The following is a 26,395-nucleotide window of genomic DNA, read 5'->3' as shown; positions in this document are numbered from 1 at the left end:
AAAAAAACTTTATATATATATAAAAAAACAACTACAGCAAGGAAGGTCATACAATGGGGCAAAGCTCACTTAACAAATGTCTCGCTTAGCAACAGAAACGTTGGGCTCAACTGTGGTCGTATGTCAAAGGACTTCCTTGTTCCTAATTGGGGGAGGGAGGAGAAACTGAAAAGCTGCGGTTTCCTCATCCCCCCCTCCCCGGGAGAACCATCCCAAAGATCAACAAGTATTTATAAACACGAGGTTCCCATCCTGATGTCCGAGCTGTAAAATCTTAATTATGAACTGCAACGGGGCCTCTGCATTGCCTGCATTCCACACTGTGAGGTTGGAGACCATCCAGTTCCTCCCATTTGTCGCCACCGTCGTATTTCTGGACAGCTGCCCGACTTGCTCAACAAACCGAAAATGTCCTCCGTCCAGAAGTCAACAAGGGAAGATTTTCGGTCTGTCGAAGCCTTGATGTGCCCTGCTGAGGACTAGAAACCGGCTCTTTCCCGCGACGTCCTTCAACCAGGCGAGGAGAAGGTAAGGAATCTTGTGGAAGGTTCGGCAGGAAGCACGGTTTGACACCAGAAGGGTTGATCGACAGGAGCGGCGGGCAAATTTTGGGGAACCGTGGAGAAAGGTTTTTTTTTTCCACAGACCAGAGGGGACGTGGTATTTCGTGCTGCTTGCATCCCACGGATGGGGCTTTGCTTTGTTTGCGTGGACCAGTTTTGGGTATTCCACAGACTCAGTGGTTGGGGAATCTAAGCGTAGAGCCGTGATGGCCAGCCTATGACACACGCGTGTCACAGGTGGCACGCGGGGCCCCTCTCTGCGGGAGCCCCAGTTCAATTCCACTGGGCATGCACGTGTCCTTCCCGCCATCCAGCAGATGTCCGGGTCTCTGCCGCGCGTGTGCAGGGGGGCGGGGTACATGGAGGAGACATATGTGCATGGGTGGGGAGGCAGGGGGTTGCACAGATGTGGGGGGGAGCGTGGGGGGGTGGCGCCACCCACACCCTGCTTTTGGTCCCAGGGGGCTTCAGGGGTGGAGGGCGGGGAATAGGAATAGGAATAGGAGTGGAGTGGAGTAGAGTAGAGTAATGGAATAGGAATAGGAGTAGAATAGAATAGAACAGAAACATGAAAACATAGAATAGAATAGAATAGAATATGGAATGGAATAGAAAATAGGGTAGAGTAGAATAGAATATGGAATGGAATAGGAATAGAAATAGAATAGAATAGAATAGAACAGAACAGAAATATGAAAACAGAGAATAGAATAGAAATATGAAAATATAGAATAGAATAGAATAGAATATGGAATGGAATAGGAATAGAAATAGAGTAGAATAGAATAGAACAGAACAGAAATATGAAAACAGAACAGAACAGAAATATGAAAACATAGAATAGAATAGAATATGGAATGGAATGGAACGGAACAGGAATAGAGTAGAATAGAATAGAATAGAAAATAGAACAGAATAGGATTGGAATAGAATAACTTTATTGTCACTTTGCATGTACACTAATCGGCCTACATCAAAATATTTCGCTGCATACAGCTCTCAAAGTATCACCCCCTCCAATATATGCTACGTAAATATGACAAAATAAATAAATACACAAAATTATGCATTTGACCCACATACATTAGATGACACAGAGAAACGACGCAGTCCAGTTCGGATTTAAACCTACACATGGCGAGAAAGACAAATCTTGCAAGTAACTGGAACTGCACAAGGTGCATGCAATGGGACTTCCAGTTCCCTCCCTGGGTGCCAGCCTGTGTTTCCCCTGAAGCCAGTAGTGCCAAGCAGCTTTTTGGGGATCGTGACAAGTTCTGGGAAGTTTTGGCAACTTCTAAGCAAAAACAAACAAACACACAAACCTCAAGGCAGAGGAACAGAATAAGGCGGAGAGCGTGCTTTTTGCAACTGGGGCTGGGGATTGCAATGCCCATTCTCCCGCAGCCAGGCGTGCTGGCTTGTTCCCGCACCCCCCAACGTGCCAAGGGCACCCCAAGAATCCCCCCCACTTCGATTTTTATGGGCTCTTTTGCAAAGCAAAGGAAGGGGGGGGGCGGGAGGAAGCAAATATGCATCAAAGCAAACTGGTTTTTTGCACCCCGTCTCTCCCTTCTGCGCCCCAACTTTTCTCCAGAAGGGGGAGAGAAAAAAAAAGGCTGCAGCGGGCAGGAATGCAACAGGTGCAGCCTTGCCAGGCCAAGCTCGACCTGTTGAACCTCTGCCTGTGTGCAAGCACAAATGCCTTCTGCTAGCTCTGCTGGAAATGAGAAACCCCCTCCCTCCACTCCAGAAAGCCTCTTTCCCCCTCCCCAGCCCACTTACAAGCACCCACCCCCCCAATTTTGGTTGGGGGGGCTCTACCTGCTGAAAGAGCCCGCGCCGTACAGGGGAGCCAGGGCTTAACCCGGAAGCGCCCTTGCCAGAGCGCCGCCATGTTGTACGGCAGCTCCGCGCCTCGCCTCAGGGCCCCTGAAGGGCGCGGTCCTTTTTTTTTTTTTTTAAAGAAAGGTGGCTAAAAGAAGTGCCTGACGGCCCCTCCCGGCGCCTGAGAAGTGACCGCTTTTTCCTCTCGCGGAGAAAGAGAAGGAGAAGCGGGGAGAGAAAGGGAGCGCTCGCCCTCCTCCTCGTGGCTGGAAAAGCAGAGCTTTCCGAGCAAGGCGGGCGAGATGAAAGACAGGCGCTTGGATAGGCACCCATACCAGAGATGCTCATTTTGACCTGCGAGGGTGGGGAGGGAGGAGGAGGAGGAGCCTCGGCTGCTCGCGGGGGCGTGGCTTTTTTCCTCTGCTTCTCATTAATACGGGTACAGTAATAATATTTATTATATTTACAATATGCATGCCTAATATAATCAAAATCCAAGCAATATGGGTCCTAGATTCTTATCTATTGATCTGATCTGATTCTTGCATTCTACTCTTTAATTTTGGACGTTGTTGCAGCCTTATGGGCTAGTTTTAAAAGATTTTTGGCCCTCCGTCCAAGAAGTCGAATGCATTGATCCGAAAAAAGATTTGCAGATTCTTTTTCTTACCCCTGGATCGCAGGCATCCAACTGGTGCAGTTTTCCTTGGCATGTATGCACTGGCAAGGGGGAAATTAAACCGGGCAGGAATCTTTCCATAGATCACACTGGAAAATAATTGACACTTAAAAGTTGCATGGGTTAAGATCTTCTGCCAATGACACTTCACTTCTCAACTTTTTTTGGGGGGGGGATTTATTTAAAACTAGCTGATGACCCCATGTTGCCCGGATATTTATAGACGTCGAAGCGTTTGTCCTCCCATGTGCTCCACTTTGCTGCCCTGTCTACAATTCTGGCCCTTTGTCCCGAAGCGTTTGTCTGTCAGGGAGCCATTGAGAGGGACCTTTCTTCCCCCTACTCCCATGCCCATCATCTCTGCCCTCTCTCTTCCCCCTCCCATGCACTCCTTTTCCTGCCTCTCCCTTCTCCCTCCCATGACATCACAAACAATTGCCGCTCTAGGACACCGCACCCGCTCTCCTTAACGGGGCCAGGCGTTCCAGAGTTATGCTGGAACACACACAAACCACACACACCAGGGGTGTCTTACCGCCCCCACCCCCACCCCAGTATCTGTTTCCAGGGGATAAGCCATCTGCGTACCAAATTTGGTTGAAATTGCTCAATTCCAGTTATGCAGGAACATACATACAGCCTTTTTTATATAGTTAAAAAATAAAATAAAATAATTAAATTAAATTAAGATTAGATATTCAACTGTTTTATTAATAGGGATTCCTCTGCTGGAAATTCAAAATAGACATCCCTGCAAGTATGGTTTTCCTCTCATTGATTGCTGTTCATGTTATAGGAATAAGGGATCTGTTGAATGCTGGCCTGTTAAAATTATACAGGAGATTTGACAGATGGAGAGACAGACAGAGAGAGACAGAGGCTATTTGTTTTTGTTTTTCTTAAAAGTTTGCTTGACAAAAAGCACAACCCCAACATTGGAAAAAAAAACGTTAGCAGGCTAAAAGGAAGAATAAGTATCATTCAAGAAAGTTGTTACAGTATGGTTATAAGAGGCTGTAACAGTGTGGTGTTGTTTTGGAATACTGTAGTTTTGCTTTTGCATGCTTGGTGCTTGATAAATATTTTAAAATCCAGAAGTCTGGGGCCTGGCTAATAAACCATCCTAGGAATAACGTTGAAACAACATTCCGAAAGTAAAATGGGCGATATTTTGTGGTGTGATGGGAATCAGAATAAAATTTTGGCTGGTGGTGAGACTCTAGAAAAAGTGCAGAGAAGATCAACCAGGATGATGAGGGGACTGGAGGCTAAAACATACAATGAACGGTTGCAGGAACTGGGCATGGCTAGTCTAGTGAAGAGAAGGACCAGGGGAGACAGGATAGCAGTCTTCCAATATTTGAGGGGCTGCCACAGAGAGGAAGAGGTCAAGCTATTTTCCAAAGCACCCGAAGACCAGACAAGAAAGAATGGATGGAAACTCAACAAGGAGAGATTAAACCTGGAAATAAGGAGAAACTTTCTGACAGTGAGAACAATCAACCCATGGAATAGAAGTTGCCTTCGGATGTTGTGGAAGCTTCATCCCTGGAGGCCTTCAAGAAGAGACTGGACTGGCATCTGTCAGAAATGGTGTAGGGTCTCCTGCTTGGGCAGGAGGTTGGACTAGATGACCTACAAGGTCTCTTTCAAGTTCCAACTTTGTTATTCAAACGTCGGAGTTTCATCACTGGAGGCCTTCACGAAGAGACTGGATTGCCATTTGTCATAAATGGTGTAGGGTCTCCTGCTTGGGCAGAGGGTTGGACTAGATGACCTCCAAGGTACCTTCCAACTCTGTTAACCTGTCAAGCTATTAAGGTCTCCTGCTTGGGCAGGTCGGACTAGATGACCTCCAAGGTCCCTTCCAACTCTGTGGGAAGACTAGTTGATAGTTGTTGGGGAAATGATTCACCCCTAAATACAGGTAGGCCTCGACTTATAACAGTTCGTTTAGTGACTGAAGTTACAACAGCACTGGAAAAAAGTGACCCATGAACGTTTTTCACACTTACGACCATTGCAGCCTCCCCATGGTCACGTGATCAAAATTCAGATGCTTGGCAACTGATTCACATTTATGATGGTTGATGTGTCCCGGAATCATGCAATCCCCTTTTGCGACAAGCAAAAATCAACCGGGAAGCCAGATTCGCTTCACAACCTGAACCACGGCAATGAATCACTTAGCAACGGCGGCAAGAAAGGTTTGTAAAATGGGGCGAAACTCACTTAACCACTGTCTCGCTTAGCGACAGATGTCAGGCACGAGGATGCTGCGATGGTTGTAAGTACGTATGAAAAATGATCAGAAATCACTTTTTTTCAGGGCCACTGTAACTTCAAACGGTCACTAAATAAATCGTCATAAACCGAGGGCTATCTGTAAAAGGTCTCCTACCTTAAGCTGGGGGTTGGACTAGAAGACCTCCGAGGTCCCTTCCCAGCCCTATGACCCTATGTGAATCTGTTTGGATTACAGGTAAATCTGTGGGATCTGTTGAAATCTCGGAAAAAACCTATATTTGCAGCCTGAGATGCTTGCTTTTCTCGTCTTCGTCTTCAAGCTAGCTTAACAAGGGTGAAATAATACTGTACGATCCCTGTTTACTGAAAAACGTGTAGCAGCTTTGGACACGTCAGCATTTAAAACTCTCCCGAGGGAGCCATAATTAGGGGTGGTGCAGATGGCAAGTGCACCAATGATCTCCCCAGGGAAGACATAATTATGTTCTCAGAATAGATCCCTTGATCTGGGGGCGGGGGGGGGGGAGAAACCCTGATCCTCAGAAATCAGGTAGAGTAGAGAAAGATTTGGTTGGGAGCACAGCCCAATGTGGAATTGTTAGGAACACACAGACGAAAAAACCAAGAAGCAAAAATATGTATGGTCTCTAGGTGGCAGCGCGGGCTTCAGTTTTCCGCCGGCTTGTGGCCCCCTAGTGTTGGTTTGGTAGATTTGCAGTTTGTTTGTGGTAGTCCTAATACTAGATGCCCGGCTGTCCATGGATGACCATGTAACAGCCGTGGCGAGGGGGGTGTTCCATCAGGTCCGCCTGATGCGCCAATTGCGCCCCTTATTGGACCGGGATGCCCTACGCACAGTCACCCATGCGCTAGTGACGTCTCGCCTGGACTACTGCAATGCTCTCTACATGGGGCTTCCCTTGAGATGCACTCGGAGACTACAGTTGGTCCAGAACGCGGCCGCGCGGGTGATTATGGGGAGGACTAGATACTCCCCTATAACACCTCTCCTGCGCGAGCTGCACTGGCTTCCTGTGGTCTACCGAGTGCGTTTAAAGGTTTTGATTATGATCTTTAAAGCGCTTCATGGCACAGGACCTAGTTACATGCAGGATCGCATCCTGCCCCACACATCCCTACGACCAATTCGCTCACACAGAGAGGGACTTCTCCGGGTGCCGTCCGCCAAACAGTGTCGGGGGGCGACACCCAGGAGCAGAGCCTTCTCTGTGATGGGCCCAGCCCTGTGGAATGACCTCCCCCGTGACATCAGGATTATTTCCGATCTCCGCTCCTTCCGTGTACAGTTGAAGACCCACCTCTTTCAATTATCTGGCCTGGCTCAACCGTAATTTTTCATATTCCTCCTGACTGTCTTTTTTAAATTTTAAATTTTTATTGTATATTGGGTTTTTATTATTGGGGTATGTTAATGGTTTTAATTGTCTAAATGTTGTAATCTATTACCTCCTCCGTGCATGTATGTCTTTGTATATATGTATGTTTATATATGTCCTAGTGTACGCCGCCCCGAGTCCTGCCTGGAAAGGGAGCGGCTAATAAATCCAAATTTATTATTATTATTATTATTATACCAGTATGTATCTCTGGAGCCGCTCCATCTTAGATAGGTTAACAGAGTTGGAAGGGACCTTGTAGATCATCTAGTCCAACCCCCCACCCTGAGTCCTTTTGGAGAAGGGCTGCATATAAATCCAAATAAACAAACAAACAAACAAACAGGTCTTATTATTTTGGAGGTGCAGGAGGCGGCGAGCGTGGTCACCTCATGGCTTGGCCTGCTTCTCTTTTTGCGGCGGCCGTTAGCGGGCCAGAAGGGTCACGGTGGCTGGGGTTGCAGGAGCGGCCATTTGGTAAGGTCAGGTGGGGTGCAGGGGGCCTGTTCCCCCCTCCCTTTCCCCCCTTCTCCTGCCTCGCCTCACCTGGTAGTGTTTGCCCGGCAACCAACCAGAGTATATGAGGGGGACCGGCTGGATATGCGTTTAAATATTTTCAGGGAGGGCTTATTTTTGGGGGGAGCGCATGTGCTCAAAAGCCCAATTGGGTTTATTATCCGGGGAAGGTTTTATTTTTGGGGAAACGGGGTATAGTTTTTCGTTTCTACGAAACTAGTCCTGCGTGTTATGATAATACCGCTGACTGTGAGAGAAAGGGGGAAAAATATAAACAGCCCGTAGCATTTTCCAAAGAAATTCCACAGGTCTGAACACGCTTTCACTGCGCGTGTTTCTTCATGCGTGCATGGGATGCTCCCGAGCTACAGAGATGTCATGTGGTATAGAGCTGAGCCTTCAACAGTTTCATGCTCTTCTTTGTGAATTAGGCAAGGCTCTAGTCCCTATGATCGTGCTCGGGAAAATAGAAAAGGCATTGGATGCCCGTCTCCAGGTGTGTGTGGACTTCAAATCCCAGAGTTCTACAACCTCCTGGGCGCTGGGTAAGAGGTAATTCTAGGAATAGAAGTCCATTTAGATTGATTGATCAGAGAAAATCAATCTATCTATCTATCAATCAGAGAGCCAGTTTGGTCTAGTGATTAAGGCACCAGGCTAGAAACCTGGTGATGATAACTTCTTAGTCCCACCTTAGATATGAAAGCTGCCTGGGTGACGTTGAGCTAATCAGCAGGAGATGGTGAGTTCTAGTCCTGCCTTAGGCATGAAAGCCAGCTGGGTGACAGTCTTGTGAGAGTCCCTCTCTCTTAGCCCAAACCGACCTTACAGGGTGGTTGTTGTGGGGGAAATAGGACCCAGGCTTCCTGAGAGCATGGACTCCTTGTTTCAACAAAACCCCCTTTTATGAATTGACTGTGAATTCTGCTCATTCGCATCCAGCAAAGTCTTTCGAGGGAGGATTTACAGTCACAGGCCTTATCTGGCTGGGAGAGCTGCCAGGCCGAGATCTGCAGAACTTGGCAAGGAGTCTCAGAGTGTTAGGAACTAATGAAGCGAACTAATGGTCTCCTGCAAACTCCACTCCCCTTTCTCCCCTCTTTTATTCCCTTTGGGAGGGGCCCTTCATCGTCCACCTGTGGCCTTACTCCCAAGTCAACCCTTGTTCCTTAGCTGTTCCCTTCGTCCGGCAGCTCTGCGCATGCGCACACTGGGAACAGGCTCCAGCTGTTCTTCTGCCTCACTGATGTCTGACTCCGAAGGCAGCTGATAACTGACATACGGCTCTGGTCCTATCTCTGCCTCCGACACAGAGCCCTCATCAGAGCCTTCCCCAGACTCCAGGACTGGCCCATGTTCCTCCCCAACCTCCTCACTGCCCGAATCTTCTGCCAGCTCCGCTCTACCCAAGAGGAGGCAAGCGTATTAGATATGTTCACCACATTGAATTAGTTAACACGCAAATGAAGGCGGGCTGATCGTAAATAAATACACCTCAGAGCACCTGTCTCTGCTTTGAGGGTTTCGGTCACATGGAGTCAGCTCCGAGCTGTGGTTAACGCACACCTGGCCGAGCCCCGTAACCAAGGAACCAGCTCCCCGTCAGAAGAGACCGCTGCTAGCCGAGCGAGTGAGCGCCGTGGAGCCGTTCAAGGTCGCCCTAAGAAACAGGGCAGCACCAGTGCCAAGCGGAGGAGGGGAGGACAATCTGCGAGAGGAGGAGAAGGAGGAGGAGGAGGAGAGGAGGAAGGGGTCAAAGCAAGTTGGGGCCCTCCCTCAACCCAGCCGCCTTACAGGGATGTGATCCAGCGAGGAAGCACACACAAGCCACGTTCCTCCCCGCTTGGCTCCACCGGGAAGAATTCGCCTTTCCACCAAGAGACGGTTCATCCTCCTCTCCTCGTCCTTTTTGGAAAGGTACCCATTTTTTTTCCTCCTCCCCTCCTCTTCTGCAGCCCTCAGGTCTGAGGAGGGAGGGAGGGAGGGGGGATTTCTCCGTTGCAGTTGTGTGTCTGCGTGCATTGCAACATGCAACACACAAAGACACACACACACACAGACGTATTTCTGAAGGCTGAAAAGAGCAAAGGAGAAAAGAAAGAAAGAAAGAAAGAAAGAAAGAAAGAAAGAAAGAAAGAAAGAAAGAAAGAAAGCTTTTATCTCGCTTTCCTGCCCTGTTTATCACCCGCCCGGGGGAGGTGGGGGGAGAGAGACCTGGAGGAATTAAGAGGAGAGACAGATTTCAGAGTAGCAGATCTGGGAAGGGGGTTAGAGGCAGAAATGCCACAAAAAAGCCGTGTCTTAAATCATGGACGCTGTGGTCTTTTGTACTGAGCTGCAAATCGGGGGGGGGGGGGAACGGGAGGCGTTTTGCCCAAGAAAAGACGGAATGTGCCAAGTTGGTCGGATGTTGATGGAGACTTTAAAAAGAGCTGATTGGGGTCAATGTCAAAACGACATCCAATGTGGGATGGGGGGAACTCTCCCCCTCTCTGTCTCCTCCTCTCTCCCCTTCTCCCTCACTCTTTCTCCCTCTCTCTCTTTCTCCCTTTCTCTCTCCCCACTCTGTTCCTCTCTCTCCCTCTTCTCCCTCTCTTCTCCTCTCCCTCGCTCTCTCTTACTGCCTCTCCCTCTTCTCCTCTTCTCTCCCTCCCCTCTCTCTTCCTCCCTCCCTCTCTCTCTCCCTCCCTCTTCCCCCTCTCTCTACTGTCGCTCTCTCTCCCTCTTCTCCCCTTCTCTCCCTCCCCTCTCTTCCTCCCTCCCTCTCTTTCCCCTCTCTCTCCTCTGTTCCTCTCTCTCCCTCTTCTCCCTCTTCCTCTCTCTCTCTTCCTGTCCCTCTCTCCTTCTCTTCTTCCCTCTCTCCCTCTTCTCCCTCTCTTCCTCTCTCTCTTCCTGCCTCTCCCCCTCCCTCCCCCTCTTCCTCCCTCTCTCTTTCTTCCTCTCTCTCTCTTTCCTCTCTCTTTTTGGAAGAAGGCAGGAGCTGAATGGTTTTAAGCTCCCAAGTCCTCCTGTTCTAGAGGTGCTCCTTTCTGGAGTTTCCATTCTGGAAATAATGTTGTCTCCTTTTCAGTGGTTTTAGCCTGATCTGTTTGTTTAAAAGATGCCGGTTACATAAATTGTACATTAACCTGGAGGGGGGTTGGGGGTTGGAGGGAAGGATTTGCTTAAAAGAACAGGAAAGAAGATAGGAAGGGTTATTTGAAGGGAGGGAGGGGGTATTTGTAGGTAGGTAGGTAAGAAGGAAGGAAGGAAGGAAGAAAGGAAGGAAGGAAGGAAGATTTGCTTAAAAGAATAGGAAAGAAGGAAGGATTATTTGAAGTTAATGAGGGAGAGGTGGAAGGAAGAAAGGAAAGGAAGAAAGGAAGGAACGAAGATTTGCTTAAAAGAATAGGAAAGAAGGAAGGGTTATTTGAAGGGAATGAGGGAGATGTGGATGAAAGGAAGGGAGGAAGGAAAGAAAGAAAGGAAGGAAGATTTGCTTAGAAGAATAGGAAAGAAGGAAGATTTATTTGAAGGGAATGAGGGAGAGGTGGATGGAAGGAAGAAAGGAAGGAAGATTTGCTTAGAAGAATAGAAAAGAAGGAAGGTTTATTTGAAGGGAATGAGGGAGAGGTGGAAGGAGGAAAGAAAAGAAAGAAGGAAGGAAGGAAGGAAACTAGCAAGCAACCTTATTTGCAAGTGAATTATTCTGCTCACCAGAATAGTGAAGCCTAACCAAACCTAATGGGACTTTTTTTTTTGCTCCAGATATTTAGACTATTTGCAGGTTAGGTGGTTAAACGCATGACTCTCCCAGACACGGTCGTAGAGAGTGGACTTAGTTCCCTTAATTTTTAATTCTTGCAACATAAGAAACATTTCAAAGCGAACAAAGGTAACACCCGATCCTGCATTTGCGTCAGTTTCCCCCACCTCCCCCTGTAATCAGATTAGGATAGTAAAAGAGAGAGATATACTCGGAAATTAGTTTCGCTGGATCAATGGAGACTTTTTCCCAAATAAGAGTATTTAGGGTTATGGCCTTAATTTCTCCTTTTTCCTGATGTGCAGTTTTTAGCGGGGTGTGTGTGGGGGGAAGACACACCTCCTATGTTTCATTTCAAGATATGGAGAAACCCACTTATACATTCCTGAAAATGAGAGGAACATGACTAGTGTTTTTCTTGGGTCAGATAAGAGTCAAGTGGAATTCTGAGATTTGGTTAAACAATTCTCCAGCTTCTTGGTTTAGTTTACAATCCTGAAGTTTCTTAAAGAGTTTTTCCGTTGACCCTACTTGGGTTCTTCCAAGCATGGCTGGCTGAGGAATTCTGGGAGTTGAAGTCCACCCATCTTAAAGATGCCGAAGTGGAGAAATAGCTACTTAATCCTCCTGCATCGATGGCACAGGAAATATTGAATACAAAAAAAAAATGTGTTTTAGTGTGGACAAAGGATTTGGGGGTTCAAGGAGCATGTTGATTGATTGATTGATTGATTGATTGATTGATTGATTTGGGTGACTTTGGGAGGTGTTATGAAAAAAGAGAGGAGGGAGAGAGAGAGAGAAGGAAAGAAAGAGAAAGAGGGAAGAAAGAGAAAGAGAGTGAGGGAAAGAGAGAGGAAAAGAGGGGAAATAGAGAAAAAGAGTGGGAGAAAAGGAGAGAGAGAGGAAAAGGAGAAAGAGAGGGGGGGAAAGTAAGACAGAGGGAAAGAGAGAAAGAGTGAAGGAGAGAAAGAAAGAGGGGGTAAGAGAGAGAAGGGGAAGGAAGGAAGTGAAAAGGGGGGAAATGAGGAAGAGGGGGTAGAGAGAGAGAAAGAAAGAAAAAGAAGGGGAAAGAGAGGGAAAGAGGGGGAAGGAAAGAAAGAAAGTGGGAAAGAGGGGAAAGAGAGAGAGAGGGAGAAGAGAGAGAAGGAAAGAAAGAAATAAAAGGGGAAAGAGAGAGAAAGATGAGGGAAGTAAGAGAAAGAAAGAGGGAAAGAGAGAAGGGGAAGAAAGAGAGAAAGAAGTGGGAAAGAAGAAAAGAGTGGGGGAAAGAGAGAAGGAAAGAGAGAGAGAGGGAGAAGAGAGAGAAGGAAAGAAAGAAAGGACAAAGAGAGAAAGAGGAGGGAAGGAAGAGAGGGAAAGAGAGCGAGAAAGAGGCTGGGAAACAGAGAGAGAGAGAGAACTACATTTTAATTTGTGCACATTTGAAGATATTGACTTTCTGATAATCTTTAGCAAGGAAACACTCTGCAGGGGGAAAAATGAATTAATTTTGCAAAGCTTTCTGCATAAAAAAAAAAAAGGCGGACGTTCCGTTGTGAACTTTGCATAGCCCGTCAGAATCTGCTGACATAGCAAAGTCCAAAGAAGTCAAAAAAACAAAAAAAACCCCAAACAAACAAAAACTTTCCTGAAACGCTGGAGACCTTATATGGACCTTTTTCCAGAAGGAGGAAAAAAGAGAGACAATGATTTATCGATAAAAAAAGATGTGGATTAAGGGAAGGGAGGAAGACCCTGTAACGATGTCAAAAAGATGTGGAGACTCTGGAAAGAGTGCAGAGAAGAGCAACCAAGAGGATTAGGGGACTGGAGGCTAAAATATATAAAGAACAGTTGCAGGAATTGGTATAGGTTTAGTTTAATGAAAAGAAGGACCAGGGGAGACAGGATAGCAGTCTTCCAATATCTCAGGGGTTGCCAAGAAGAAGAGGGAGTCAAGCTATTCTCCAAGGCACCTGAGGGCAGGAGAAGAAGCAATGGCAAGAAAGGTTGTAAAATGGGACAAACTCCTTTGTCTCGCTTAAGAACGGAAAGGTTGGCCTCAATTGTAGTTGCAGGTAGAGGACTAACCTGGTATAGATTTCAAAAAAAAGGGGGGGGGAGGTTATTGATGAAGGGTGAACATTAAAGGTCAACTCCGACAAACGTCTAGAAAAATCTGGCATGACCAGTTTGGCTTCTGAGTATAAAAGTCGGTCCTTGAAAGCGGTCTGTTTGATAAGGAATTGATATGTACCAAGAGCAACCTTACGCATCCAATATTTTAATCTTTAAATGACCTGACTCAGCATTCTAGCTCTTGCAGGTTTCTCAAAGCAGGGTATAACTCTATTTTTTAAAAAAATAAAATAAAAACAGTTTTCCTTGTCTTTCTTATTTAGTGGCTTGCTTCGTCTTATTAACTAGAGGAGAGTCTAATGCACTTCTGGACAATGGAGCGTGTTGGGGAAGGATTCTGTTAAACGCATGAAGAGTTGGGTAGGTCTAGTTTAATGAAAAGAAGGACTAGGAGAGACATGATAGCTGTGTTCCAATATCTCAGGGGTTGCCCCAAAGAAGAGGGAGTCAAGCTATATCTCCAAAGCACCTGAAGGCAGGAGAAGAAGCAATGGGTGGACACTAATCAAGGAGAGAAGCAACCTAGAACTAAGGAGAAATTTCCTGACAGCTAGAACAATTAATCAGTGGAACAACTTGCCTCCAGAAGTTGTGAATGCTCCAACACTGGAGGTTTTTAAGAAGAGATTAATTTGTCTGAAGTGGTGTAGGGTTTCCTGTCTGATCAGGGGGTTGGACTAGAACAGGGGTGGGGAACTGTGGCTCTTTTGCGACTTGTGGACTTCAACTCCCAGAATTCCAGAACCAACATAGCTGCCTCAGGAATTCTGGGAGTTGAAGTCCACAAGTCGCAAAAGAGCCACAGTTCCCCACCCCTGGACTAGAAGGTCTCCGAGGTTTCTTCCAACCGTGTTATTCTATTCTATTCTATTCTATTCTATTCTATTCTATTCTATTCTATTCTATTCTGTTATTCTATTCTGCTGCCCCAAAGAAAAGGGAGTCAAGCTATTCTCCAAAGCACCAGAGGGCAGGACAAGAAGCAATGGGTGGAAACTAATCAAGGAGAGAAGCAATCTAGAACTAAGGAGGAATTTCCTGCACAAAGCCCATTGTGTGGTGAAGCCCACGCTGGGCAGGTAGCATGCCTCCCCAGTGCAGAATTGGGCCCGCACCGATGTGTCCCCAGGGGAGAAGGCGGATCCTCACTCCAGCCGCGGTGCCAGCAGCAGCTGCTAGCTAGAGCTTGCACCGAAAACAACAACAGAGTAATCTGGGTTAGGGGAAAACAGCAGAGCTGGTACCCAAGGGAAAGAAATTAGGCTGGAGAAGAGAAAGCCTTAGCAACTCCAAGTGGGGACCTCCAAAACCAGCCATAGCTAAGTCACAGGAGCCCAGCAATATAGGTAACCTCCTCTTAACCACCATTTGTTGAGTGATGGTCGTTGCGGCAATGAAAAAAGTGACTTATTGTTCTGACCTCGGCTTCCACAAAAAGCACGAGGCAGAGTCCTGGTCCCGACAAAACCCCTTTTATTAAATGAAGGTGAATTCCTCTCATTCCCATTCATCCAAGGCCTGGCAAACAGTCTTTCAAAGGAGTATTTATGACCACAGACCTTATCTAGGGTGGAAAGCTGCCCTGTCAATATTTTCCAAATGAGGGGCTGTGCAAGGAAAGGCTGGGCACAGAGTCTCTGAGATTCACGGACAGATCTTCACACTCCTGAAACAAATAACGAACGAATGAATTGTTTCCTGCAAAAGCCCACCCCCCCTTTCGCTCCTCTTTTATTTCCTAAGGCAGGGGGCCATTCATCTTCCACCTGTGACTTTACTCCCAAGTTGACTCTGATTTCTCAGCTGTTCCCTTCCTCTTGCAACTCTGTGCGTGTGCTCACTGGGAACAGGCTCCAGCTGTTCCTCTGCCTCACTGATGTCTGACTCCGAAGGCAGCTGAAAACTGGCATATGGCTCTGTCCCCCTCTCTGCCTCCAACACAAGAGCCCTCGTCTGAGCCTTCCCCAGACTCCAGGACTGGTCCAGGTTCCTCCCCAACCTCCTCACTGTCCGAATCTGCTGCCACTGATGGGCGACAACACTTATGACTGCTTTTCATGCCTATGACAGTTGCAGCCTCTCGATGCTCACGGGAACAAAATTCAGATGCTTGGCAACCAAAATCGCACTTGTGACGGTCACATTGCCCCTGTGTGTGTTTGTGCATGTGTGTCCGTGCGTGTGATGCAATCCCCGTTTTGCGACCTTCTGAAAAACAAAGTCCCCGGAAAAGCCTGATTCACTGAACAACCGTGTTAAGTCACTGGAGCGATTCATTTAACAACGGTGGCAAGAAAGGTTGTAAAATGGGACAAACTCCTTTGTCTCGCTTAAGAACGGAAAGGTTGGCCTCAAGTGTAGTTGCAGGTAGAGGACTAACCTGGTATAGATTTCAAAAAAAGGGGGGGGGGAGGTTATTGATAAAGGCTGAACATTAATGGTCAACTCCGACAAACGTCTAGAAAAATCTGGCATGACCAGTTTGGCTTCTGAGTATAAAAGTCGGTCCTTGATAGCGGTCTGTTTGATAAGGAATTTATATGTACCAAGATCAACCTTACGCATCCAATATTTTAATCTTTAAATGACCCGATTCAGCATTCTAGCTCCTGCAGGTTTCTCAAAGCAGAAGCTTGGCTGTTTTCTTGTAGATGTTTCATGGTAAGGTCCCCCTCGCACATATGTGCCAGTCGTTCCTGACTCTCTGATGACGTGACTTAGTTCGGTAATGAAATGTCTGCAACGGTTATCTGGCGTGGGAATGGAATTAGCCTCCAGAAACGGAGGCAACTCGGATGACGTGGTCCTTGCCGCTTCCGCCAACGTGGGTTTGGGAAACTCAACCTCTGCGGAAAGACCTGAATAAAGAGATGGGTGAACAAATGCCCGCTCTGTTGCAAGGCCACGTCTCCATAGCAACTTTTAATTATGTTCTGGATTAAAAATGTGCTCTGCATAACAGCATGCATTTGAATGAGAAGGGGTAGAAATGTGCTGGCTGATTCTTTCTCCACGCTGCCAGGCATCATCTTACGCCAAGGAACCAAAGAGGGGCAGGAATACACGAAGTATTGTGTAATCCTGCTGGATTTCCTGATCTCTGCAACCTTGGTTTTTTAAAATGTGGTTAGTTTGAATGTTAAGAATTTGGGCGTAGAAATTTGAGCAAACAACCGGCCCTCAGAGATTTGCAAAGGTGCAGCTATCTCAAAGACTAAAAGTGTATTCTGGGGTTACGTTCGCTTTTTTTCTGGGATTTTTTCCTCCTCCGCTGGGGTTTAGTTCCCACGCTTGCAGCCCGCCAAAAAGTTGTCAAGATTCTTTTTGACGAGTTTTTATTTCAATAGTAAAATAGCCTGCTGAGTGGCTTGTGAGTGGGGTGAGGACTGGCCCAGGTTCCTCCTCAACTTCCACACGGTCCGAATCTGTTGCCAGATCCGCTGGCCGCTGGCGGGCCACAACACTTCTGCCACTTTAAGAGATTCTCTACTTTTATCTCTCTCTCTCTCTCTCGTTCCAGATGTTGGAAAATTGGATTTTGACCATCCTCATTTCGCTAGGCGTTGGCTCCGTTCTGGTCCTGGTGGCCACGATTATGCTGGTCAAGCATAACGTCCATGCCAAAATCTTCTGGAACGAGCTGGTTTTAGAGAAGATCACCAACTTCGTCATGGATCAAAGCAAAGAGCAGAGGATTTTAAATTCGGTCTCGTACAACGCCATCAAGGGCGATCCGGAGAGCGTGTTGAATTGCATCGACAAGTACTGCGGCCAGTATGAGTGGGCCATGAATGTTGGAGACGAGAAAGGTAACTGACATTTCGCCTTCCTTTTAAGATATTTGTTTTAAAAAGAGGTCAGAAGAGATGGGTATATTCCAGGGGTGAAATTCAGGGAAAACTGTGAATTTCCCTCCACGAAGAGTCCCGAGGATCCAATGTGGACACCCCTGAGGTCTTCGTTTCACTACAATTTCTCCCTTTCATTTTTGTCCTCCCAGGGATCATTCTAGACAAAACTGTGGAGGAAGCTGAGCCGACTGTCGCTCTGGAGATGGGAACCTACTGTGGCTATTCGGCCATCAGGATTGCTCGCCTTTTGAAACCCAACGCTCGCCTCCTTACCATCGAATTCAACCCCGAGTTTGCAGCCATCGCAAAAGAGATCATTGAAATTGCGGGACTCAGCGATAAGGTCTGGATGCAATAGCGGTAGCAGTTAGACTCTGATACCGCTTCATGGTGCTTTTACAGGCCCCTCTAAGCGGTTTACAGAGCCAGCCTCTTGCCCCCCAACAATCTGGGTCCTCGTTTTACCCACCTCGGAAGGAGGGAAGGCTGAGTCAAATTTGTGCTAGACAGAATCGAACAGCTAGCAGTGGGCAGAATTAGCCTGTAATACTGCATTCTAACCACTATGCCAGCATGGATGGGTGGGTAGGATGGACGGATGGATGAATGGAAGGAAGGAAGGAAGGAAGTAAGGAAGGAATAGCAATTGCACATAGACTTATATACCGCTTCATAGTGCTTTTCAGCCCCCTCTAAGCGGTTTACAGAGTCAGCATATTGTCCCCCAACAATCTGGGTCCTCGTTTTACCCACCTCGGAAGGATGGAAGGTTGAGTCAACTTTGAGCTAGACATAATCAAACAGCTAGCAGTGGGCAGAATTAGCCTGCAATACTGCCTTCTAACCAGAAGAAAGGAAGGAATAGCCCTTAGACTTATATACCGCTGTACAGTGATTTTACAGCCCTCTCTAAGGGGCTTTATAGAGTCAGCCTCTTGCCCCCAACAATCTGGGTCCTCATTTTACTGACCTCGGAAGGACGGAAGGCTGAGTCCACCTTGAGCCGGTCAGGATCAAACTGCTGGCAGTGAGTTAGGAAAGAGGGAAGGAAGGAAGGGAGGGAGGGAGGGAGGGAGGGAGGGAGAAGGAAGGAAGGAAGGAATAGCAATAGCACTTAGATTTCTCTACCGTTTCACAGTGCTTTTACAGCCCTTTCTAAGTTGTTTACAGAGTCAGCCTCCTGCCCCCAACAATCTGGGTCCTCATTTAACTGACCTCGGAAGGAGGGAATGCTGAGTCTGGGGTCTAAGAATCCCTGGTGGTTTTCTTGCAGACGTTTCATGACCCAGCTAGGTAACATCATCAGTGCTAGAAGGGAGTGGAGAGGATAGTAAGGCCATTGCTGTTTTTCTGAGCTTGGTGGTTTTCTTGCAGACATTTCGTGACTCAACTAGGTAATGTCATCAGTGTACAAAGGAGAGACCAAACCCAGGTTCCTCCTAGCACTGATGAGGCTACCTAGTTGGGTCATGAAATGTCTGCAACAAAACCACCAAGCTCAGAGAACAGCAATAGCCCTACTGTCTTCTCCACTCCTAGTAACTGATGATGTTATGGAGTTGGGTCATGAAACGTTTGCAAGTTCAGAGAGCCCTAGGGGCTCCTCATTTTGTATTTGTCTTTCTCTTTCTAGGACACTAGTCCTCATCATTAGCTACTTTACTTTCCCAGAACGCAGTCTGGGCGTTGGGAATAACTGTGGGAATACTTGATTTCCCACCATATCAAGAAGCAAAAGAATTGAGGAGGAAAACTGAGGCAGATCCCAGTCAAAGGATCCTTTGGGATGGGGGCTTTTTTTTGGGGGGGGGGTCGGTTTGTGCTCCAATCAGTTCCTTGCTCCTGCTTGTAGGTGACCATTATTGAAGGCCATTCGCAGGACATTATCCCTCAGCTGAAGAAGAAATACGAGGTGGAAACTTTGGATTTTGTCTTTCTTGACCACTGGAAAGAAAGATATGCCCCAGACACTATTCTCCTTGAAGTAAGTTAATTCTACGTTTGGAAATCTTGAGGGTTTGCACCTCTGTTTCTCAATCCTGCCCCCATGAATACATTTTGCATTTTTGCAACCTTATTCAAGATTTTGAGAATTTGCTGTTTTCTCCATCTTGGGCATAAATGTTGTGGCCCACCAGTAGCACTGCTGGCAGAGGATTCAGAGAGTGAGGAGGTTGGGGAGGAACCTGGGCCAGTCCTGGAGTCTGGGGAAGGCTCTGTGTTGGAGGCAGAGAGGAGGCCAGGGCCGTATGCCAGTTATCAGCTGCCTTCGGAGTCAGACATCAGTGAGGCAGAAGAACAGCTGGAGCCTGTTCCCAGTGTGCGCATAGACAGAGCTGCCAGCCGAAGGGAACAGCTAAGGAACAAGGGTCGACTTGGGAGTAAGGCCACAGGGGGACAATGAATGGCCCCTCCCAGAGGGAATAAAAGAGGAGCGAAAGGGGAGTGGAGTTTGCAGGAGAGAATTAGTTCATTCCTGCATTCTTGCCAAGAAATGCGGCGGAGTCTGAAAGATCCTGATAAACCCTGATAAAGGTCGGTAATTGTGAACTATCTTGAAAGACTGTGGGAGAGGAAAGACTTTGCTGGAGAGGAATTCATGTAAATTAAATAAAAGGGGTATATCGGGATGAGGACTCGGCTTCGTGCTGCTGGGGAAGCCTCGGTCAGAACAATGTCTTGAGGCGCAAGGATTGTGTTTGAGATGGTTTGGGTTTTGCTTCTAAACTCTACTTTGGCTCTATCTCTGTGGCCAATGCACAGCACCCCCAGACTCCAGAACTGGCCCAGGTTCCTCTCCATCCTCCTCATCGTCCAAGTCTGCTGCCAGGAAGTCTGGTGACAACGGATTCTCAGTCATCCATGGTGGTCCCAAAGGCGTTTCGCTTCTCATCCCAGAAACCTCTTCAATTCTGAACTGAAGAAGTTTCTGAGATGAGAAGCGAAACGTCTTCAAGGAAAAAGACCAAGAAAGTCCAGTTGCTTTTTGAGAAAGCCCCATTGGGACATTAGAGAAGTCTAGAAATTAAGATAGAGGTAAAGGTTCCCCTCGCACATATGTGCTAGTTAGTCATTCCTGACTCTAGGGAGCGGTGCTCATCTCCGTTTCAAAGCCGAAGAGCCAGCGTTGTCCAAAGACGTCTCCGTGGTCATGTGGCCAGCATGACTCAACGCCAAAGGCGCACGGAACGCTCTTCCCTTCCCACCAAAGGTGGTTCCTGTCTTCCTACTTGCATTTTCTACGTGCTTTCGAACTGCTAGGTTGGCAGAAGCTGGGACAAGTCACGGGAGCTCATGCTGTTACGTGGCGCTAAAGATTCGAACCGCCGAACTGCCAACCTTTCTGATCGACAAGCTCAGCGTCTTAGCCACTGAGCCGCCGCATCCCTCTTCTAGAAATTAAGAGACGTCTAATTCCCTCCCCCCTTTTTTTCTCCTCTTCCCAGGAATGTGGTCTCTTGCGTAAGGGCTCCACCCTTCTCGCTGACAACATCATCTACCCCGGAGCCCCAGAGTTTATTAAATACATTCGGAGTAACAGCCGCTACGATTGTACCAGTTATCCTACCTTTTTGGAATATATGAAGGTGGAGGACGCCATGGAAAAGGCCGTATATATGGGATAATGGGGTGGGGGTGGGTTAGAGGCAGGGAGGGAGAACTTACTAAAGTTCCACCTGTGTATATGCGAGCCTGTGCAATTTAGTGCTTTAGTTTTGATTTTGCCAATGGGAGCTTTTTTGCAGGCTTCATAGCTGGCGGTAGATCAGGATTTAGGTATCCAGAGCCAAGACAGCTCAAGAACGACTACTTCTACCAGATGTTTCTCGGTTTCAGCAACTTTAAGATGGGGGGACTTGCGCACCCAGCATGCTGGGGAGGTCGAACGTCTGTAAAAGCTGGCTGGGGAATTCTGAAGTCCCTCCCATCTTAAAGTGGCACTAAACACCCTTCGACAATCCCTTTCGTTATGGTTTCATGCTGTCTTGAGCAGGTCTTTTATTTCTTCTTCCCTGCTTAAAATGATTTTAAAAGGCACTTCGCTTGGGACCCCACCGCTAGCCCAAAAGGAGACGTCACCTGGCTTGATCTCTAGGAGTGAAGGTCTGTTCTTGTTACTCTGCAAGGATTTTTTTTTTCAGAAATACCAAATTTGGGGACTAGGGGGACAGACAAATTATCTCCTTGCCAAGAATTGGTTGGTTTTTTTTTGGGGGGGGGTGGGACACAGGAAAAAGTCACCTTCACCTTTGCTGTGCTCTTCAAATGCTGTGAGGACAAACTGTGGAAAGGCTAAAGTGATGTCTTCATAAAAAGAACCCCTGGCAGCGGTGACGCTTTGCCTATAAGAAATCCAACATTGCAGTCGAGGCTAAAATCCACATCCCGTCTCTTTGGTCTTATAATAAATGTGCTTCTTTTGTTTGGTGGAGCTTCATTTTTCCCCTTGGAAAAGGGATGAGAAAAAGCGAAGACCCAGATAAGCAGGGATTAACACCAGACAAACGATCAAGCAGAAAACAATATACTATTCAAGGAAGTACCAAGGAGAAAAGTATACCCTGGCCAACAATCAGAGGGCAAAGTGCTATATATAAACGGAGAGTAAACCACACTGATCCTTCACACGGGTGACGTTATCTAGTCAGGTAATGAAATGTCTTGCCAGCAAACAGCCAAACTCACAGAGCACCAAGAACTCCATATTGCAACTCACCCTGTACATTCTAGGTTTTGTAGTCCTATTTGTCCTGGAGGGCCCCTGGTTATTGGAAAACTGAACCATTTCAGTTATGGCTTCCTTTTTAGAGATTCAGCTATGATTGCTCAGTATAAAATTATTATATCCACCTCAAAGTAACATATATTCTCCACAGCTGGCAGAAGGTTCTTTTTGTAACTAATTTTTTCAAGATTTATACATAAAATAGGTAGTTTCCTCCTCTACCACTGCCAGGAATCTCCTTGTAACACTAAGAAAGCATCGCTTTTGAAATCAATGCCTTTCCATTTTATCCTTAGCTTCTCTAAATTATTGGAAATCTTTACTCTTTGTCCTCTCCTGCTCTCTTCCAATTTCCTTACATCCAACTTTCCCTCCCCAAAATAAATTAGAGGCAGAATTGCAATGTATGGCTGTGAAGGTTGGAAGGCTGAGTGCCAAAGAATGGAGGCCTTTGAACTCTGGTGCTGTGGGTCCCTTGGACTGAAAGACCATCCAACCGGTCAGTCCTAGAGGAGATCCACCCTGACTGCTTTTTAGAAGGCCAGATCCTGAAGAGGAAACTCAAACACTTTGGCCACCTCATGAGAAGGACTCCATGACAGAACTCCTACAGCAGACTTTTAAAATCTGCTAGGATCAGCTCTTAATTTTAAGTCCCAGATTTTCTCTCTTGAAACAACTTCTTGGGAGAAGAAAAACACTTTTCCAATGATTGTTATTATTATTTTTGCAAAAACTCAACATCCTATCAAACTCACTTTTTGCAACAAAAAAAAACTCATGTTATACAATCGAGCCACTTTCTTAAAAACCAAGAATTCTGCGTCACCATTTGGGATGATCGCCTTAGATGGTGGCCAAAGGAAGAAAAAAGCAAGTTTAGAGGAGATATCAGTCAAAAGGGAGAGCCACACTATTCTTGAATAATCCTCCGAGATTATAAAGCATGGAGAGGGGGGTTGGGGAAAGCATCAGAGCGGTGAACAGGACAAAATAGCATCTTTTTGCCAGAGCTTTTACCCCATGAGTTAGAAAACCAGTTTTAGGCCGAGTCAGAACAAATCACATTTCGAAATCATTTCCATCTTGGCTTTAAAATGTATAGCATCTCAGTCCTTTTTGTTCTGAACCTTAGGCCAGTCCTCCAATAATATCACCCAATACAGAGGGGGAACTGGAGACCAGAATCTGCTTGCTCGTACTAAGACACATCCAGAGCTGGGATTCAGCCGATTCGGACAGATTCGGGCGAACCGGTAGCTCCGACGATCTGTTGGCCCTGCCCTATCCTGTCCTTTATTTCCTGCTTTCTAGCTCATCTCAATTGCGCGGCACAGGTTATTCCCACCCTTCCTTGCTGTTTTACTTACCGTCAGCAGTAAGGTCAGCCGCTGAGCTTCTAAATACTCCATTGTCAGCGCTGTGTACATGGGCTTTAGGCACATGCTCACCAAACCGGTTGTTAAACCGGCAGCATCCCGTCACTGGAGACATCAGAGGGTATAATGATATGCAGGGAAGGCCTTGAGAGAATGGTCCAAGAGACACTACTTAAGGAACTGTCAGATAAGAGATTGCATAGCCCACAGCTGTATAATGGAAGGGAGAAGAAGTCCAGAAAGAACCCTCACTAGTTTCTTGAGTTGTATAGGAGGGGTGGATGGGGAAGAAATGTAATTCCAGATTTGCAAGATTCTGCTAATGTAGCTTTATACAATAAAGCAGATTTAATTTAACTGGCCTGGTTTCCTGTCTGATAATACAATAATACAATAATAATACAATAATACAATAGTAGAGTTGGAAGGGACCTTGGAGGTCTTCTAGTCCAACCCCCTGCCTAGGCAGGAAACCCTATACCGTTTCAGACAAATAGCTATCCAACATCTTCTTAAAGACTTCCAGTGTTGGGGCATTCACAACTTCTGGAGGCAAGCTGTTCCACTAATTAATTGTTCTCACTGTCAGGAAATTCCTCCTCAGTTCTAAATTGCTTCTCTCCTTGATTAGTTTCCACCCATTGCTTCTTGTTCTACCCTCAGGTGCTTTGGAGAATAGTTTGACTCCCTCTTCTTTGTGGCAACCTCTGAGATATTGGAATAATGCTATCATGTCTCCCCTAGTCCTTCTTTCTCTTAAGCTAAACATACCCAGTTCCTGCAACCGTTCTTCATATGTTTTAGACTCCAGGCCCCTAATCATCTTTGTTGCTCTTCTCTGCACTCTTTCTAGAGTCTCCACATCTTTTTTACATCGTGGCGACCAGAACTGAATGCAGTATTCCAAGTGTGGCCTTACCAAGGCATTATAAAGTGGTATTAACACTTCACGTGATCTTGATTCTATCCCTCTGTTGATGCAGCCTAGAACTGTGTTGGCTTTTTTGGCAGCTGCTGCACACTGCTGGCTCATATTTAAATGGTTGTCCACTAGGACTCCAAGATCCCTTTCACAGTTACTACTACTGAGTATGGTATCACCTATACTGTACCTGTGCATTCCGTTTTTGTTGCCTAAATGTAGAACCTTACTCTTTTCACCATTGAATTTCATTTTATTAGATAGTGCCCAATGTTCAAGTTTGTCAAGATCCTTCTGTATCTTAAGCCTATCTTCTGGAGTGTTGGCTATTCCTGCCAGCTTGGTATCATCTGCAAATTTGATGAGTTCCCCATTTATTCCCTCATCCAAATCATTGATGAAGATGTTGAAGAGTACTGGGCCTAAAACAGAGCCTTGGGGTACTCCACTGCATACTTCCCTCCATGTAGATGCAGTTCCATTGAGAACTACACGTTGAGTGCGGTTGGTCAGCCAGTTACCAATCCATCTGGTGGTGATGCTGTCTAACCCACATTCTTCTACTTTATCTAGTAGTAGGTTATGGTCTACCTTATCAAAAGCCTTACTGAAGTCCAAGTAAACTATATCAACGGCATTCCTCTGGTCCACTAATTTTGTCACATTATCAAAGAATGCAATAAGATTAGTCTGGCATGATCTGTTTTTGACAAATCCATGTTGGCTTTTGGCTATTACTTTGTTTGCTTCTAGGTGTTCGCAAATTCGTTGCTTGATTATTTTTTCCAGAATCTTTCCTGGTATTGAGGTTAGGCTGATAGGTCTGTAGTTTCCTGGATCTAATTTTTTCCCTTTTTTGAAGATGGGAACCACATCAGCTCTTTTCCAGTCCTCTGGTAGTTCCCCGGTGTTCCAGGATCTCTGAAAGATATAATTCAGTGGTTCTGAGATCTCGTCTGCTAGTTCCTTCAGAACTCTGGGGTGTAATCCATCCGGTCCTGGTGATTTGAACTCATCTAGGGTAGACAGGTGCTCACTTACCATTTTCTTCCCTATTTCAATTTGTGTTCCTAATTTTGTGGTGCTGCTTTTGATAGGTTGGACTGTTTTATCCCTTTGTGTAAAGACAGATGCAAAACATGAGTTAAATAGTTCTGCTTTCTCCCTGTTGCTTGTCACCTTCTTGCCACTTTCTCCTAGCAATGGACCAATTGTTTCCTTAACTTTTTTCTTGTTTTTAACATGTTGGAAGAAGCTTTTTTTGTTAATTTTTACTTTTGATCTACTTAGTAAAGCTGATGGAGGGATTCCCATAAATTAAACCAAGTGGTAAACTGGATTCAGCTGGATATCCGAACCACCAACCACAACCTAATATCAAATGAACCGTACAATACGCCTCCCTCCTCCCAGCTGCGGGGACCATGATAGGCTCCAAACGAAAAGATGGCGAGAGCAGTTAAAGGGAAAATGAAAATTAAAAAAAGAGAACGCTTAATTTCCACCCCTTGTTATGGTAGCAGCATCATGGCCGTGTATTAGCACTCTTGCAAAGAAAGGAGAAGGTATTTTTTTGATGTATATTTTAGAGAAGGTTGCAAATGATTCTGTTAAAGGTAAAGGAATATAAAGCAGATGTATTTGATTAAAAAATATATATGTTGCTGTTTCTGGTAACTCTGAATGGACTTTTGCCGATTAGGATTTCATAATGGAAGTTTTTAAGAATTTGTTTATTGACAAAGAGATATGTAAAGAAGAGATACTTTGGTATTGTATCAGGGAAGGTGATAAGTTATTGAAATTGTTTGTATTTGTCTTGCTGAAGGGTGAAATCATTTATATATCTTTTTTCTTATGTCCGTCCATCCATCCATCCATCCATCCATCCATTTGTTGCTCCATCAGTCTATCATCTATCTATCTATCTATCTATCTATCTATCTATCTATCTATCTAATCTATCTATCTCTACCTACATACCTATCATCCATCCATCCATTTACCTTTTAGCACTTTTTAAATGTGTCTGTTTTCCTTTTTACATTTGTATTAGTTCGTATTAGTTTATCTTTGTATTTGTAAATGCTAATAAAATTTATTACTTAACAAAAAAAGGAAGAAGTATTTCCCTTCCCCCTCCAACAAAATCCTGGCTGAGTAAGATAAGAGTCAGAAGGTCAATGATGGGAATAAATATTATTTTGTAAATGCCATGAACATTATCTATCATCTATCTATCTATCATCTATCTATCTATCATCTATCTATCTATCATCTATCTATCTATCTATCTATCTATCTATCTATCTATCTATCTATCTATCTATCTATCTATCTATCATCTATCTAATATACTGACCTACGTATCTACCTATTTATCTATATCTATCATTTGCCTATCTCCCTTGGACTGCAAGGG

General features: G+C 45.9%; 2 protein-coding genes across 4 annotated transcripts in view; one reads left to right on the top strand and one right to left on the bottom strand.

Moving 5' to 3' along the window:
- TXNRD2 (thioredoxin reductase 2) overlaps window positions 1-2,572 on the bottom strand; it is a 35,972-nt gene extending 33,400 nt beyond the window's left edge. Inside the window, exon 1 of the mRNA XM_081966527.1 lies at window positions 2,388-2,572. Coding sequence (XP_081822653.1) covers window positions 2,388-2,460 — 73 coding nt within the window. The 5' untranslated portion in view covers window positions 2,461-2,572. The remainder of the gene's footprint in view (window positions 1-2,387) is intronic.
- COMT (catechol-O-methyltransferase) lies at window positions 376-23,408 on the top strand. Of its 3 annotated transcripts, none has more exons than XM_081966955.1 (5): window positions 376-528; window positions 16,616-16,904; window positions 17,096-17,289; window positions 18,799-18,930; window positions 20,393-23,408. In XM_081966955.1, the coding sequence occupies exons 2-5, from the start codon at window positions 16,616-16,618 to the stop codon at window positions 20,570-20,572; spliced, it is 795 nt and encodes a 264-aa protein (XP_081823081.1). In that variant the 5' UTR covers window positions 376-528; the 3' UTR covers window positions 20,573-23,408. The 3 variants fall into 3 exon arrangements, with proteins under 3 accessions (XP_081823081.1, XP_081823079.1, XP_081823080.1); XM_081966953.1 differs by lacking the exon at window positions 376-528 and adding an exon at window positions 2,716-2,829; XM_081966954.1 differs by lacking the exon at window positions 376-528 and adding an exon at window positions 8,760-9,146.
- Window positions 23,409-26,395: the final 2,987 nt, after the last annotated feature.

The sequence above is a fragment of the Natrix helvetica genome (genome assembly GCF_964273705.1).
Source record: "Natrix helvetica genome assembly, chromosome: 14".
NCBI lineage: Eukaryota > Metazoa > Chordata > Lepidosauria > Squamata > Natricidae > Natrix > Natrix helvetica.
Note: the sequence above shows the minus strand (reverse complement) of the source record. Positions and strands in the feature narration are given on the sequence as shown.